Source organism: Myxine glutinosa, chromosome 3 (genome assembly GCF_964187855.1).
Source record: "Myxine glutinosa chromosome 3, kmMyxGlut1.1, whole genome shotgun sequence".
In the NCBI taxonomy this organism is placed as follows: domain Eukaryota; kingdom Metazoa; phylum Chordata; class Myxini; order Myxiniformes; family Myxinidae; genus Myxine; species Myxine glutinosa.
The window spans coordinates 35,641,672-35,660,538 of record NC_136263.1 but is presented as its reverse complement, the minus strand read 5'-3'; the positions used below and the strand labels follow the sequence as shown (position 1 = coordinate 35,660,538).

Here is an 18,867-nt window from a genome sequence, read left to right as displayed (position 1 = left end):
TAACCAGCTCCTTCACTAAGATAAACAGGAATGGGCTGAGAGCGCCTCCCTGCCTCAAACCGATGTTCACGCTGAACTCCTCCGACATCCCAGCACCAAGCAAAACTCTTCCCTGTGTTCCCTTGTACATCACTTCAACCAACCTAACCTCTGCTTCCGGCATTCCCATTCATCTCAGTGTCTCCATCACCATCTCTCTCGGGGCAGTGTCTTAGGCCTTCTCCAGGTCCACGTATCCCAATGCAATTTCACCTTGCACATCCCACCTTTTCTCCACCAGCTGTCTCAGCATGAACATCTCATCCGTTGCCCCCACTACCTTTATAAACCCCTGCTGCTCTTCTCCGATCTCCATCTACACATTCTTCATTATCCTCCCGTCGAGAATCCTCTCCAGCACCTTCATGACATGATTTGGAAGCATAATTCCCCCTGTACTTCCCTGGATCTTGAACATCACCTCTCCCCTTCCATATCGGCACAATTAACCCTGTCCTACAATTCTGGATTCAACCATGTCTCCTACATACATACATTCAACAGCTTCCTCATCCAACAGACTCCGACTTATTCCGCTGCAATTTTCATCTCTGCACACACCTCACCATTGCCTAGCACTCTCCTTTCTTCATCCTCTTCAATTCTGTCCATACCTCATCCGTGATTTCCACCAATTCCACTTTCCCCTTCACATAACTCGGTAGCTTCAGCTTGCCGTTATTCCCTCCCCAGTTCAACAGCTCCTTGAAATTACCTTCCCACACATTCAATGCTGCCCTCTGTCACTAGCCTCACACCACCATCCTTAATCACCACCATCCCCACCCCCTTCATGTCCTTACTATCTATCTCATCCCTGTCACGAGCCAATTTATAGATCATTTTCCTCCCACCATCCTCTTCCAACTTGTTGTACACCTCATCTTCCATGTCAATTCTCACCTTATCCACAACTCTCCCCGCTGCTTTCTTCTGCCCATACACATGTAGCAAAACACTATCTGGTTGTCTCCCTCTATCCTTGATCTTCTCTATCCTCTTCCAAACCTCCTTTACACTAACTGCCTTCGCTACTTCCTCTGCCCCCCATACCTGGTTTATATTCCTCGAAGATACACTCTTTCCAAACAAACTTCCACACAAAACTTCTGCAGTTCCCCGACACCGCTACTTCCACGTGCACGGCACAGCATCACCTCCTCCAGCTCAACTATTCCAATCATCCTCTCCAGTCTGTCCCTGAATTTCTGCTTCTCTCACCCCAGTGCTTCCCATTGTAGCCCATATGGCGACACAATATACAATTTGCCTCTGTATCACCACCCATGGCATAACTGTCTGTACCTCCCATCTTTCCACTCTGACCACCTGTTTGCTGATCTCTTCCGATACTCTTATCCCAACCCACGTGTAACAGCTTGTATCCTCCAAGCCACGTCTTTCCATTTGGTATCCTGCACACGTAATACTTCCAACCTCCTTCTCTGCGTCATTTCCTCCACCTCGACTCCTCTTCCTTCCATTGATCCCACATTCAAACTACCAAGGCGGACCTCGCTTCTGAACCGCTGCCCACCTGGCAGAGCCAGTACCATTTTGATCAGTTTTGGGATGCTCTGGTCATCAATCAGCAGTGCTGTCCAGTAAGACCTGCTGTACCTACTACCTTAGCCTGTTATCATCATCCTGTGTGCGCATGCACTCACACACACCGCTCTTTCTCCACTCTGTCGCTAAAACCTAAGTTTCCTATTTGTAATGATTCTCAATTTTGTTTCACTGCCAGACAGACAGTCTAAAAATATTATCTCACTCTTTGTGCATGTGCGATCAGGACGAATTCAGAGGCGAAGTACTGTTAAACTACAAGTTCGTTTTCCGATTTGTGTTCAAAATATAAAATTCAATTTGAATTAAGCTGTTCCTCGATCATAAATTGACGTTCGTGGACAGACTGACAAAGTGAACCAATTGCTTAACCCCGCTTTTCGCTCCGCGTGCGTGGGTTAAAAATCATTCGGCCAGAACTCACGTCGGAATGCAGTCTCTCGGCAGAGAGTTAACACCCTTTATTAACATTATCCTGCCAAAACATTTTGCAGGGACAAAAATAATCCGGTAACAGCCGAAGAAATCTGTCGACAAACCTATTCTGTTAAATAAAAATGTTCTACCCCAAGTTCATTTTTTTATTCCAAGGTTTTAGTGGAGCAGTTTTAATAAATGCTTACATTCTGAAAGGGCAAATGTGTGATGTTAGCCTTGTGTGTAATAAAAGAACCTTCCAGTATAACAATCGATCAGATCACAGATGATCAAGATCCGATCAGATGTACCATACTCAGTTTCTTGGCCTGGGTCATGCTGGGCAGTTTGGCATTCCTCTCCTAGCAGTAGTTAGGCCAGGAATTTAGAACTTGTTTATGGTGCCGGTCGCCTACTCTTCGTGAAAAACAACGTGGGGTCTTTAGCATCCACCATGCAGGTAGATGGGATGCCAGTTGAACATCCATCTGAGGGATGACTCGGACAAATTGATTCATCGCCCTGCATAATGAAGTCATCAAAAAAACTGGTGTGACGTCTCCTTGAGGTTTACACAAATGGGCTGGAGGAGGTTGGCGGATCCTTTATAGGAAAGGCAGATACCTCAATAAGGAAGAGAAGAGTGCCGAATACAGTTGAGCAGGCCCAAGCTAGCTCGATGTAGTGATGGAGCCGCTCGTGGGGAGACTCCGACACAGAGTTTATGTCCTTGCTGCTGTCGACGGCCTTGGGAATGAGAGGTGCGAACACTATGTTAGCATCAAGCACTCACCTAACAACTTCGTGTTGGCACAATAGGCAAATGCAACATTTGGATGACAGATGAGACAAAAAGTACTGAAATTTAAATATGATTTTAGCATACACCTGCAACCCATTGCCAATCTGAACATTATGGTTGCCCGTTGTAGCCAAAGGTAGCCCTTTCACACAGGACATTCAAACACCTGGGTACATGACTTTTTATAGTGTGCAAACTGCAGCCACATAGAGATAGCAGGAAGTTTTATCGAGGGTCGATAAATATCAATAAAAAATTCTTTTCTTTTTTTAAAAAGTATAAATTCACCATTTGGACTCGAAATGCCTGGCATGCATATGTTAAGCGTCATCGATAAAAGGAAAGAGGCAAACACGGAATACCTCCACGTGTGGTAGAATGCACGTGCTGACCATCAGCGCAAACAGGTGAACAGCTACAAGCACCGTGGTGCATACGCTGAAGGCAACAAGGAGAACGGGAGGATAATCGTACTTTCGTTCCAATTCTACTTCCACCATCGCTACCTGGGGAGAGAAAACCCAAATAAATCAGTAATCGGCGAACAACAAAAATACCTCCAATAAGAAATTTGCAAACTACCCATTACAACATAACCTCTCCCACTTTTTTCATCAGCTGATGCTCTCTTTACCTCCACCACCAAAGGTGGATAGAGGTTATGTTTTCACCCCTGTCTGTTTGTCTGTCTCTCTGTGAACAAAATATCTCAAAAAGTTGTGGACGGATTCGGACGAAATTTGGCTGAGATGTCGCGTATGTGACGAGGACTAAATGATTCGATTTTGGTGAAGATCCGGATTCGGATCCGGCTACTAGAATTTTAAAAGTGATTCTTCACCATTTGGAGATCGGGCCAAAAACGATACATAGCACGATATCTCAAAAAGTAATGGATGTATTTGGACAAAACCTGGTGGACAGATTGGGTGTGTGACAAGGATGAATCGATTCGATTTTGGTGAAGATCCGGTTCTGGATAACAGAATTTTAAAAGTGATTCTTCACGATTGAGAGGTGGGGCCAAAAACGATATTTAGCACGATATCTGAAAGAGTTGTGGACGGGTTCAGATTAAACTTGGTGAAGAGGTTGGGTGTGTGACAAGGAAAAATTGATTCAATGTTGGTGATCGGGATCCGGATAAGGGATTTATTTTTAATTTTTAAAGTGATTCTTCACCATTGAGAAATGGGGCCAAAAATGATATATACAGTGCCTTCAGAAAGTATTCACACCCCTTGACTTTTTTCACATTTTGTTGTGTTACACCCTGAATATAAAATGGATTAATTGACTTTTTTTGTCACTGATCTACACATAATACCCCATAATGTCAAAGTGGAATTTTTTTGAAGGTGTAGCATGTATGTATGTATGTATGTATGTATGTATGTCCCCTCAAACATACACCAATCAGAGCTGAGGATCTGGTCACATGACAGGGGTGATGTGATATCATTACGGTGGTACGACGGCTGACTCCACACACCGCCATTTTGATTCCTATGCCGGTCAGGCCGGACATATCGTTGAACCTGTCATGTATCACAATCTGCATACTCTACCTTCACGTTTTCATTCAGTGTGAAATACAAACAAACCCATTGTTAAAATGACCATCAAATATCGAAAGGACGTTATAGGTCTTCCAATGACACAGTACGTATAGGCTTTAGGCTTCATGCCTCACCTTCAGGCCGCTTCGGACAAATTAGTCCAGGTTTCTTAATACAGTATTATCGTTTTCGTAAAAATAATAAATATACTAAATATAATCATAAAACTGCAATACCTTTGTCGTGACTGCAAAGTTACTGGATTGAAGCGGTATATGGTTGGTTCATTGTTGACCCGAAACATATTGAACAAGCGTTACGCCGAGGTCCCCCGTCGGTGAAGTGATGTGAGTTGACAAAGTGGAAGACGCAAGACGGCCATCTTGGATTTTGACGTGGCGACCCAATTTTCAATAGCGTTCTCCCTTATACGTAGATACACCCACACACCAGATTAGAAGTTAGTAGTTCGTTTATTTTTCAGATATTTCGCTCACAAGGTTCAGACATATATATGGTGGCGGCCATCTTGGATTTTGACGTGGCGACCCAATTTTCAATAGCGTTCTCCCTTATACATAGATACACCCACACACCAGATTAGAAGTTCGTAATTCGTTTATTTTTCAATATATTTCGCTCATAAGGTTCAGACATATATATGGTGGCGGCCATCTTGGATTTTGACGTGGCGACCCAATTTTCAATAGCGTTCTCCCTTATGCCTAGATACACCCACACACCAGATTAGAAGTTAGCAGTTCGTTTATTTTTCAAGATATTCCGCTCACAAGGTTCAGACATACATGGCGGCGGCCATCTTGGATTTTGCCGTGATGACCCAATTTTCAACAGCTTTCTTCCTTATGCGTAGATACACCCACACACCAGATTAGAAGTTAGTAGTTCATTTATTTTACAAGATATTCCGCTCACAAGGTTCAACGCACGCACACACGCACAGACGCACACACGGACGGAGGGGAAAACCATAGTCACCCTTTCGCTCCGCGGTACGACGGGGGACAATAAACCAGTGTCTCAAATTCTCAATGCAATCTGTTCAGTTCCGTGGAGACAGACAGCTTAGAGACTTAGAGCACTTCAAAATAATTGAATACTTACATTATTTGCTAACTGGTATCTCCACCCAGGTCATACCATCCTCTTCAACTAAAGTATCAAATAAGCCTGGCTATGCAGATTAACTACAAGTTAGACTTTCAGTCTTGTTTAGAAATTGTTACAAAATAATATTAAAAAATGAAAGAATAATCTCATTTACTGGATTTGCATTGGATTTGGGGAGTTTCTCCCAGTCTTCCTTGCAGATTTGCTCAAGCTCTGTCAAGTTGGATGGGGAAAGTCAGTGAACAGCAATCTTGAAGTCTTGCCACAGATCGTCAATGGGATTCAAGTCTTGGCTTTGGCTGGGCCACTCAAGGATTTTCACATTCTTGTGCTGAAGCCCTTCAAAATGTTGCTTTGGCTGTATGCTTGGGGATCATTGTCCTGTTGGAACGTAAATCTTCGCCACAGTCTAAGGTCTTTTGCACACTGAAGCAGGTTCTCCTCAAAAATTTACCTGCATTTGGCTCCATTCATTGTTCCCTCTATCCTTACAAGTCTCCCAGTTCCTGGCGCTGAAAAGCATCCCCATAGCATGATGCTGCCACCACCATGCTTCACGGTATATGGATACCGTTGGATGGGTGATGAGCTGTGCTCGGTTTCCACCAGACGCTTTGCATTCAGGCCAAAGAGTTCCATTTTCATCCTATCAGACCACATAATCTTTTGTCTCATGCCTTGAGAGTCTTTCAGGTGCCATTTTGCAAACATCAGGCATGCTGCCCCATGTGCGTCACATGTGAAGTGCTGCAAAGACTGTTGTCCTGCTGGCTGGTTCTCCCATCTCAGCCAAGGAACTCTGTAGTTCTGTCAGAGTGGTCATTGGGTTATTGGGTTTGCTGTTGTCCTGCTGGCTGGTTCTCCCATCTCAGCCAAGGAACTCTGTAGTTCTGTCAGAGCGGTCATTGGGTTATTGAGTTATTGGTCACTTACCCCCCCCCCCCATAATAGGCATTTGCTTTTTTAGCAGAACCTACATACACAAATTTGATGAAACTTTACCACAGCCTTCATCGTCCATGATGTACCAATGTTTGTTCAAGGCATTGGAAAAATTGGGGTCTGAGGAGGTACACGGGGTTGGAGGGGAGATGGGGGGGGGGGGGGGGACGTTGCCCCCCAAAATAGGATTTTTTTTGTTTGTATGTTTAAAGTCTTATAATTATGTTAGTATGATTCTACATGCTGCCCTGTCTTCGAGCAAGCATTGAAATTTATTTTAAAATACCCTTAGTCAGTGCAGTATACTGTTTATTCTACCAGATGAGGGCCAGTGGTATTGCTCCGATGTTTAGCTTTCCTACCAAGTAAACCTATTATTACCTTTCTGACCAAGTAATTCGATTATGAGCTTTCTGACCAAGTAAATAAATTATTAGCTTTCTGACCAAGTAAATCGATTATTAGCTTTCCAACCAAGTAAACAGATTATTACCTTTCCGACCAAATAAACCTATAAGCTTTCCGACCAAGTAAATCTATTATTAGCTTTCTGACCAAGAAAATCAATTATTAGCTTTCTGACCAAGTAAATCTATTATTTGCTTTCCAACCAAGTAAATAGATTATTACCTTTCCGACCAAATAAACCTATAAGCTTTCTGACCAAGTAAATCTATTATTAGCTTTCTGACCAAGAAAATCTATTATTAGCTTTCTGACCAAGTAAATCGATTATTAGCTTTCCGACCAAGTAAATCGATTATTAGCTTTCTGACTAAGAACATCTATTTATTAGCTTTCTGACCAAGTAAATCGATTATTAGCTTTCTGACCAAGTAAATCTATTATTAGCTTTCTGACCAAGAAAATCTATTATTAGCTTTCTGACCAAGAACATCTATTTTATTAGCTTTCTGACCAAGTAAATCGATTATTAGATTTCCGACCAAGTAAATCTATTATTAGCTTTCTGACCAAGAAAATTTATTATTAGCTTTCTGGCCAAGTAAATCTATTATTAGCTTTCTGACCAAGTAAATCGATTATTAGCTTTCCGACCAAGTAAATCGATTATTAGCTTTCTGACCAAGAACATCTATTATTAGCTTTCTGACCAAGAAAATCTATTATTAGCTTTCTGACCAAGTAAATCTATTATTAGCTTTCTGACCAAGAACATCTATTATTAGCTTTCTGACCAAGAAAATCTATTATTAGCTTTCTGACCAAGTAAATCTATTATTAGCTTTCTGACCAAGAACATCTATTATTAGCTTTCTGACCAAGAACATCTATTATTAGCTTTCTGACCAAGTAAATCTATTATTAGCTTTCTGACCAAGTAAATCTATTATTAGCTTTCCGACCAAGTAAATCGATTATTAGCTTTCTGACCAAGAACATCTATTATTAGCTTTCTGACCAAGAAAATCTATTATTAGCTTTCTGACCAAGTAAATCTATTATTAGCTTTTTGACCAAATAAACCGATAAGCTTTCCGACCAAGTAAATCTATTATTAGCTTTCCAACCAAGTAAATAGATTATTACCTTTCCGACCAAATAAACCTATAAGCTTTCCGACCAAGTAAATATATTATTAGCTTTCTGACCAAGAAAATCTATTATTAGCTTTCTGACCAAGTAAATCTATTATGAGCTTTCCGACCAAGTAAATCTATTATTAGCTTTCTCACCAAGTAAATCTATTATTAGCTTTCTGACCAAGAAAATCTATTATTAGCTTTCCAACCAAGAAAATAGATTATTACCTTTCCGACCAAATAAACCTATAAGCTTTCCGAACAAGTAAATCTATTATTAGCTTTCCACCCAAGTAAATCAATTATTACCTTTCCATCCAAGTAAATTGATTATTAGCTTTCCATCCAAGTAAATTGATTATTAGCTTTCCATCCAAGTAAATTGATTATTAGCTTTCCACCCAAGTAAATTGATTATTAGCTTTCCACCCAAGTAAATTGATTATTAGCTTTCCGACCAAGTAAATCTATTATTAGCTTTCTCACCAAGTAAATCTATTATTAGCTTTCCAACCAAGTAAATAGATTATTACCTTTTCGACCAAATAAACCTGTAAGCTTTCCGACCAAGTAAATCTATTATTAGCTTTCTGACCAAGAAAATCTATCATTAGCTTTCTGGCCAAGTAAATCTATTATTAGCTTTCTGACCAAGTAAATCTATTATTAGCTTTCCGACCAAGTAAATCGATTATTAGCTTTCTGACCAAGAAAATCTATTATTGGCTTTCTGACGAAGAAAATCTATTATTAGCTTTCTGACCAAGTAAATCTATTATTAGCTTTCTGACCAAGTAAATCTATTATTAGCTTTCTGACCAAGAAAATCTATCATTAGCTTTCTGACGAAGTAAATCGATTATTAGCTTTCCGACCAAATAAACCGATAAGCTTTCCGACCAAGTAAATCTATCATTAGCTTTCCAACCAAGTAAATAGATTATTACCTTTCCGACCAAATAAACCTGTAAGCTTTCCGAACAAGTAAATCTATTATGAGCTTTCTGACCAAGTAAATCTATTATTAGCTTTCTCACCAAGTAAATCTATTATTAGCTTTCTGACCAAGAAAATATATTATTAGCTTTCTGACCAAGTAAATCTATTATTAGCTTTCTGACCAAGAAAATCTATTATTAGCTTTCTGACCAAGTAAATCTATTATTAGCTTTCTGACCAAGAAAATATATTATTAGCTTTCTGACCAAGTAAATCTAGTATTAACTTTCTGACCAAGTAAATCTATTATTAGCTTTCTGACCAAGAAAATCTATTATTAGCTTTCTGACCAAGTAAATCTAGTATTAACTTTCTGACCAAGTAAATCGATTATTAGATTTCCAACCAAGTAAACCTATTATTAACTTTCTGACCAAGAAAATCTATTATTAGCTTTCTGACCAAGAAAATATATTATTAGCTTTCTGACCAAGAAAATCTATTATTAGCTTTCCGAACAAGTAAATCTATTATTAGCTTTCTGACGAAGTAAATCTATAATTAACTTTCTGACGAAGTAAATCTATTATTAACTTTCTGACCAAGTAAATCTATTATTAGCTTTCTGACCAAGAAAATCTATTATTAGCTTTCCGAACAAGTAAATCTATTATTAGCTTTCTGAACAAGTAAATCTATTAGAAGCTTTCCACCCAAGTAAATTGATTATTAGCTTTCCATTCAAGTAGATTGATTATTAGCTTTCCACCCAAGTAAATTAATTATTAGCTTTCCATCCAAGTAGATTGATTATTAGCTTTCCACCCAAGTAATTCGATTATTGGCTTTCCACCCAAGTAAAATTGATTATAAGCTTTCCAAACAAGTATATTAATTATTAGCTTTCCACCCAAGTAAATTGATTATTAGCTTTCCATTCAAGTAGATTGATTGATTATTAGCTTTCCACCCAAGTAAATTGATTATTAGCTTTCCATTCAAGTAGATTGATTATTAGCTTTCCATCCAAGTAAATTGATTATTAGCTTTCCATCCAAGTAGATTGATTATTAGCTTTCCACCCAAGTAGATTGATTATTAGCTTTCCATTCAAGTAGATTGATTAATTATTAGCTTTCCACCCAAGTAAATTGATTATTAGCTTTCCATTCAAGTAGATTGATTATTAGCTTTCCACCCAAGTAAATTGATTATTAGCTTTCCACCCAAGTAAATTGATTATTAGCTTTCCATTCAAGTAGATTTGATTATTAGCTTTCCACCCAAGTCAATCGATTATTGGCTTTCCACCCAAGTAAATTGATTATTAGCTTTCCACCCAAGTAAATTGATTATAAGCTTTCCATTCAAGTAGATTGATTGATTATTAGCTTTCCATCCAAGTAAATTGATTATTAGCTTTCCATTCAAGAAGATTGATTATTAGCTTTCCATCCAAGAAAATAGATTATTAGCTTTCCACCCAAGTAAATTGATTATTAGCTTTCCATTCAAGTAGATTGATTATTAGCTTTCCACCCAAGTAAATTGATTATTGGCTTTCCACCCAAGGAGATTGATTATTAGCTTTCCACCCACGTAAATGTATTACAAGCTTTCCAACCAAGTGCATCTATTATTAGCTTTCCGAACAAGTAAATCTATTATTAGCTTTCCATCCAAGTAAATTGATTATTAGCTTTCCATCCAAGTAAATTGATTATTAGCTTTCCATCCAAGTAAATTGATTATTAGCTTTCCATCCAAGTAGATTGATTGTTAGCTTTCCATCCAAGTAGATTGATTATTAGTTTCCAACCAAGTAAATTGATTATAAGCTTTCCAAACAAGTATATCAATTATCAGATTTCCACCCAAGTAAATTGATTATTAGCTTTCCATCCAAGTAGATTTATTATTAGCTTTCCATCCAAGTAGATTTATGATTAGCTTTTCACCCAAGTAAATCGATTATTGGCTTTCCATCCAAGTAAATTGATTATTAGCTTTCCACCCAAGTAGATTGATTATTACCTTTCCACCCAAGTAGATTGATTATTAGCTTTCCACCCAAGGAGATTGATTGTTAGCTTTCCACCCAAGTAGATTGATTATTGGCTTTTCACCCAAGTAAATTGATTAATAGCTTTCCAAACAAGTATATCAATTATAAGCTTACCAAACAAGTAGATTCATTATTAGCTTTCCATCCAAGTAGATTGATTATTAGCTTTCCACCCAAGTAAATCGATTATTGGCTTTCCAACCAAGTAAATTGATTATTAGCTTTCCATTCAAGTAGATTGATTATTAGCTTTCCATTCATGTGCATTGATGATTAGCTTTCCACCCAAGTAAATCGATTTATTGGCTTTCCATCCAAGTAAATTGATTTTTAGCTTTCCATTCAAGTAGATTGATTATTAGCTTTCCAATCAAGTAGATTGATTATTAGCTTTCCATCCAAGTAGATTGATTATTAGCTTTCCACCCAAGCAGATTGATTATTAGCTTTCCACCCAAATAAATTGATTATTAGCTTTTCATCCAAGTAGATTGATTATTAGCTTTCCATCCAAGTAGATTGATTATTAGCTTTCCACCCAAATAAATTGATTATTAGCTTTCCATCCAAGTAGATTGATGATTAGCTTTCCACCCAAGTAAATTGATTAAAAGCTTTCCACCCAAGTAAATTGATTATTAGCTTTCCATCCAAGTAGATTGATTATTAGCTTTCCACCCAAGTAAATTGATTATTAGCTTTTCACGCAAGTAAATTGATTATTAGCTTTCCATCCAAGTAGATTGATTATTAGCTTTCCACCCAAGTAAATCGATTATTGGCTTTCCACCCAAGTAAATTGATTATTAGCTTTCCATCCAAGTAAATTGATTATTAGCTTTCCACACAAGTAAATTGATTATTAGCTTTCCACGCAAGTAAATTGATTATTAGCTTTCCACCCAAGTAAATTGATTATTAGCTTTCCATCCAAGTAAATTGATTATTAGCTTTCCACCCAAGTAAATTGATTATTAGCTTTCCACCCAAGTAAATTGATTATTAGCTTTCCACCCAAGTAAATTGATTATTAGCTTTCCACACAAGTAAATTGATTATTAGCTTTCCACACAAGTAAATTGATTATTAGCTTTCCACGCAAGTAAATTGATTATTAGCTTTCCACGCAAGTAAATTGATTATTAGCTTTCCACGCAAGTAAATTGATTATTAGCTTTCCACCCAAGTAAATCGATTATTAGCTTTCCAAACAAGTATATCGATTAATAGCTTTCCAACACAGTAAATCGATCATTAGCTTTCCAACAGCACCTTTTTGTTATTATACCTCAGTCGGAACTCTTTAAAATAAAGTGACGGATGGACGCTTCTCCTTTTAACAATAGATGCCTTTTACAAAGTTGTTCCATTAACTTTGCCAAGTATTAAATCTTAACTGAGTAACATCTCAGATCCACCGATTATAAAAATGCATGGGCCCAAAATTCAATATTGGATTAAGGGAAGGAAGAAAGTTTTAAACAAGCAGCTTGGTGTTTGAACGTCCTGATAATGAATAACTTCCTGATAGTGAAGAACTTCCTTATTCTTCAATTGGAAACTCCAGTATAATTACCGTGCAAGATTTGAAATCGAATGTTCTTGCTGTGACATGAAAGCAGAAAGCCATTTAATACCACATGATGAGCATTCGATACAAATGCTGCCATATATCAATTTCATGCAGTGTGTGCAAATCAACAGTGTATGGCTCCCTCGCACATGCATACAGGTGGTCCAAATCTTAATTGGTTGGATTCGGATGATCCCTCATACAATTATGGAGCATGTAAAATTTGAGCAGCCATGTGTCAGCTCCAAAGAAATTCACAAATATATGGGGGCCGTATATAGCAAAGGTGCACCCTCATATTCTACAGTAGTGAAAGACCACCTGATTAAAGGTGAATTTGAGTGAAGACGGCCGATTCACAAACTGTAGCCCAGGTCATTGCATTTAGCTAATAGAGGATCGCCACATTAAAGATGCAGAAATATTCAAAGAACTCGAAATTTCTCGATGAAATGTATCTGAAAAAGTGCCCCGAAGCCTCAGCACTCACGATCGACAGCAACGGCTGGCAGTCGTGAGTTGCAAGTAATTGCACGCACATGGACTATTGCAATTCTATTCTATTGCAATTCGAACTGCTAAGCAGCCAAATGTGGAAGTCTCAACTGAAGATCACACAAAGCTGTTCAGAAGACAGTTTTGGTGAAGACAGGTGAAGGTCTTCAATTCAAATAAAACTTATTTTCACCAAAGATGGAATGCACTGAGATTGGATACTATATTATTGGATACTATAATTTTTTATTTTTTTTACTGACTTCATATTGACTCCACCTACCTGGCTGGACACGTGCAATAAATCGGTTTCTCAATGAGATCGACATGAAGGACAAAGATTTCAGTATAGCTGATCTGCTGTTTGAAGGGAAGTAGGACGATCGACATTTTGAACAGGAAAAGACGAATGATTTGATATCGGTTGTTGTATAATGCTAGACTATGAAAATTCGAATTTATACATCAACAAGAATGACCGCACTGTGGTCAAAACCTGTGATACCAAATATATTGTCGTCTGCCTGCCCTGTGTGGTGAACACCGTAGGGTGACACAGATGACCAAACGAGCTTGACACTCCGAGGTGTTCAATACAATGGCGGACCTTCGTTACATGCGAGGGAAAGGGAGATGACGAACTTACTTGGACGGCTCCACCCAACGTCTTCGCACCTGGGTAAATTAACTCAAACAACACGGAATTAAAACGTACAAAAATACCGCATTTATCAAAGAAAATGCTGGTCACAAAATAATGTACGATAAAACTATATTCCGAATTGGAGCACTCCCACATAGACAAGGGATGAAATAACGGAAAAATAAATATGTGTGGTTTGTGGCACTTAGCTTTCTTTGCTCAGCTTGAACCCCCGACACGTGTCGTCCAGACCCCGTCTAGGCCCGGAAACGTGAACATTTCCCGCGTTTTCCTACACGGGAAATGCACGCCGGTTGGCACCAGCTCGCCGGTTGGCACCAACTCGTGGCTGAAAAAGTCGGCCTCCGCCAGATCCTGCTTTCCTAATTGCGTGTCGTTCTTCCGACCGTCCAACCTCCCAATGTTCCCACACCGGAGCGCTCGAAACTCCGGCCGTTCGATGTTGCAGAGGGAATGAAATATCCCGTTGGTGCCGACGCATGAAACCAAGAACGAATCCACAAACGATTCGTTCCCCCAGGAGCCAGTGAATGAATCACGAACAAGAGAGAATCAGTCCACGACACGGCCGAAAGACTATGCACCAAACCCAGTGAGCGATGCCAACATGAGGAGATGGCCTGTCAATCCACCATCCAGCCAGGAGAGAGAAATAATCACGATCCACGCCTGCCAGGAGAGAGACGTCCACGATCCAGCAACCGAGAGAGCGATGTTAGGATCACCAGTCTTTTATAATCCATCCCCTGACGTCATCCTCATCCTAATCCAACCAGTCCGTGCCAACTCGCCCGCTCCAGAACGTTCTCGCCAACGTCATCCTTCCACCAATCCCCGAGCGCCTCATGCTCCCTCTAACCAATCACTGCTCTTTGGGGTGTGGCCCCACAGACCTGCCTGCTTCGATGTCGCTTTCAAAGTTGGTGTTTTCAGCCATAGCGCTGAATGTCCTGCTTCCGGATAGTTTATTTAAGGAGTACCATTAAATCCGCGATTCTAGCTCTACGTGTGGTGTATTGTCAAAAGGAACAAAGGAATAAATTACAGAGGTAACCACACACAGGGGATTTATTAACATAATCCCTAAACTAATTAACATGACCCCACCCCTCGTGATGGGAACGAAGATACACCTTGCACGACATCCGGGCTAAACAAGTACTTATTACATGGTGGTTCTTCTTCTTCATCGTGACATATGGAGCATGCTAATTTATGCAAATCTACCTGCTTCTAAGCTATCACTACCCCCTACAAATGGAACAATATATTTTTTGCCTTCTCTGTCCACTCAAGTGAGCCTGGGGTTGGCTTAGCAGTTGGGGTGCTGGCTTGGGATCTTAGGACCCCGAGTTCAAATCCCAGTCAATTGTTGCATCAATGCCAGGGGGGTTGACTCAGCCTGTCATCCTTCCGAGGTCAGCAAATTGAGTATCAGATTGCTGGGATGAATGTGTTGGTGTGTGCCCCAGCTCAGAATAGGTACACTGTATCCCTGTGTGTCATAAGAGGTGACTAAAAGGTTGGCGTCAGGAAGGGAATCTGGCCATTAAAACATTGCCTTAAAAAGGGAACCATGATGATTGTCATGGGGCCCACAAGGCTAACCCCTGCTCCGGCAGGGAAAATGGCCTTAAAAAAAGGATTTTTTTTTTTCTGTCCACTCAAGACCCTCATCCTTGCTGTTGAAGGTATTATACAATTTATCTCCCAGGGTCTTCACGGTTTGGTTCAATATCAATTACGAATCTGACGGACAGCTGGATCTGGCTTCAGGCAACTAGTACTACACCCACTCCGTACAGGAGCAGCTGGAATGGTTATGGTATTATCCTCTCTGGTGTATATAGATTACAGTAACATCTTGGCTCAGGCCTCAAAAACGTCTGAGGTGTATCCAGTCACCAAGTTTCCGTCCTTCAGCTCTCTCTCTGTGGTAATAACCTTCTGTTCATAAAAGCATGTACGTGATCATTTGAGGTATGGGACTTTGCCATAAAGTGACTGGATTGGCTTTAAAAATCCGCTAACGGGCTGATTGGAAAACAAGCATATGGCGCCGTTCAAAAGTTATGCAACGATATTTTTTTAGGGAGGCGTGTGTGGGCTTGATTAAACCTTGCTAATAATGTAACTCTCCACCTAAACAAAGCCAATAGAAATGTGATGCGACAAAGCCGGACAGTGTATAATCTGCAGAGGCTGTATACAGGCCTCTGCTGAAAAGGCCGGTGAGGAAACAAGATGGCGGCCATATAATGTCGTCTTGGCACTATGGTGGGTGGAGCCAAGCGACAGGTGTGGGTGTGGTCCCAGCAGCTGTCCGACCAATGGGTGCACATTTCAAAAATACAACAAGAAGCTCTTGTAGACCTGCAACATGTAATTACGTGAGGCTGTCAAAACCGAACAACCAGGAAGATCAGTTTGGCCCTTACTCGACTCGGGCAAAACTAGAGTCACTGTATATAGAGAGTTGTGTCAACTCAAATTTGGACGCCATTTTGTGTCTAAGTGTGTCGGATTAGATATACATGTACATTCGCGATATGGGGTGATATATTCTAAACCTGCTAAAAAAAAATTTACTACACATATTTAGTCTTATTATTACATACAGGTGATATTTGTTTTGTCAAAAACTCAGCTATTGCCGTGAAAAAGAGCTGTGTGGTGATATTAAAAGTGGTATGGCAATGCATATTACAAGCCAACACTGCATATAAGAGCTAACATTATAAGTAAGACAAACCAATGCTGTCGTTCTCTGAATTTTAATAACTTTTAGAAAGGAGTGTGAGCATATCCAATATTTTTTAAAGGGTGCCGAGAGCAATTCCGGTGTAGGACTTCCAGCCGACATATAGTCTAACACACTTAAAACAAATTCTGTACGTGGTATTGCCATATTTCTATAGTGTACAACTTTAGTTTTATCGACATTTATATTCAATTTCCATTGTAATGATTTAACAAGCTGCAAGTCAGCTTCTGTCTCTGACATAAGGAAAACGTCATCGGCATCTAGTAAGATTGAAACGTTCATTTATTACTACACCCTTGCCCAGAACTCTGATGGATATTGCCTGATCGATTAATATGTTTCATAGCTGGCGACTTAATTAACACTTAATTTTCGACTGCGCCAAGCCGTAATTAAACAGAGAAAAAACTTTAAAAAATACCTGCAGTGTGCACGGTTCGTCGAGTCGAACAGATATGGAAAAGCACAGATAAGACGTCGTATTCACCATAACTTGTTTAATTTCACCAGGAACACGATGAGGCCAACACCCCAACACAGTAAACATTCAGTACAAAACTTGGTTCATACATTCAGTACAGAATATGATTCATACATTCAGACCGTAAGAAAACTCTGCCCGTAATACAACACTCTGACCAGACCAACACTTCATCCCACTACGTTCACTCCTCACAAGTGAAACTCATCACTACTCCGTTCACTCCTCACAAGTGAGACTCATCACTACTCCGTTCACTCCTCACAAGTGAGCATCCCCCTCACAAGACGCATGAGCACTGTACAAAGCAAACAATAACTCGTCAAATTTTGGACGTATGGATGGCTGCACAACCCGCAAAAAAATTGAGCAGGTCCCCCCCTAAAATTGCTTTTATGATTGCCGATTAGGCTAAAGATTTTAAACCAAAAAAATAACTTGCCTCGGAATAAGTTTTGAATGGACGGACAGACAACTGAAAACAAAACGGACCATGGGTTTCCCACCCCTATAAAATCAAAATTAATTCCCTCTGAAAAAGTACAGTGACATTGCCCGCAGACTACCCAACCGCAGACCAGGCAATGTCACTGTACCGGGACATTTCATCAATCAATGACAATATGCGGTCCGCTAGGACTACCCGAAAAAAATTGAGCAGGGTTCTTCCCACGGAAATGCATTTTTGGTCAGCTCCTTGAAGATTATAAACAAACACAAATCACTTCCCTTTAAAAGGGTTTTCAACGGACAGACAACCAAAAAAAAACCGAGCAGATAGAATTGCTTTTGAACATCGATCATCAAGCGGCGTGGGCCTACCTGGCAGAGTCTCGAGGAGTCGATCGCTTTCCAGCTCTTTCGTCTGACTTTCGCTTCCCAAATTTGTCTTCTGACTTTATCACTTAGAAATCTATACATCTTATATTTCCCAGATTGGTTTGAACAACCAAAAGCAGAACAACCAGTCATTTTGTTTGGCAATAAACAACATTCCCGTACCAAGCTGACGTTCACGCACGGTGAAGTTAGACACAAAATGGCGCCACGAAATCACGTGACCAGAAATCTCGGGTCAGCGCATGGCGCAACTCTCTTTATACAGGGACTCTAGGCAAAACAAAACCGCTGAACGGCTGAAGATACATGCATGATGAGGTGAGGGTTGAGCATGTGGGTGAGAAATGACAGGTGTGCAATCACGAACCATGGCGAATCCGGAGAGCAGTGCGGACGTCCGGCTGGACGCCTTGAGCTTGGCTCGACTCAGGTAGAAGCGTCTCCAGGACAGGGCTTTCAACGACGGCTCGTTGGGAGCCATTGCCGTGACCTTGCTGAGGTAACTCCCAAAAATGTGACCTCGATGGTAACAAACGCGACACGTCTGACCTCGGTCGACTATGTTAAACGTCGCGACTTCGTGAGATACCGGACGACATCGTCAAACACTGCGCAACTTGGGAACCCGATAATCATAGCGCACACCATCTGATCTCGAGCTTTTCTTATCCGACTACGATTTTTACCGTTTATATCTCACGAACAATTTGCTCATCGTATCCAAGTTCCTCTGAACTGCTAACTCACATCATCATCCTCAACAGCGAATCTTCACGTCCTTGTTTTGAACAAGATCGAACGGCGAACAAACACCGCCACTGAGACGTATACATTCACTTCCGGGTTTACCGCGTCATTCGGTACGTGCGGGCGTCCGGTACGTAAATCGCGTCGTTGTCGATGGCGACGTTCCACGCGCAGGCCATTGTGCTTGTACCCTGGGAAATGACAACAGTAAGTTCAGATGACGGTGTTTTCACGAAACGTTTGTATCTGAATGAGTAGATCAGTGGATGATTCTTCGTGTACCGCTTGCCGTGTGT

The 18,867-nt window shown here is 40.3% G+C and overlaps 1 protein-coding gene across 2 annotated transcripts in view; it reads right to left on the bottom strand.

Annotated features, from left to right (window-relative positions):
* Positions 1–18,867, bottom strand: part of LOC137417063 (protein orai-2) — a 23,235-nt gene extending 4,368 nt beyond the window's left edge. Inside the window, exons 1-3 of one of the 2 annotated variants that reach the window (XM_068102821.2) lie at positions 18,192–18,867; positions 3,190–3,333; positions 2,650–2,772 (exon numbers count right to left, since the gene is read on the bottom strand). In XM_068102821.2, the coding sequence (XP_067958922.1) occupies positions 2,650–2,772; positions 3,190–3,333; positions 18,192–18,305 (381 nt within the window). In that variant the 5' untranslated portion in view covers positions 18,306–18,867. Of the gene's footprint in view, positions 1–2,649; positions 2,773–3,189; positions 3,334–17,806; positions 18,055–18,191 lie in introns of those variants that run through there. The other variant, XM_068102820.2, reaches the window with a different exon arrangement.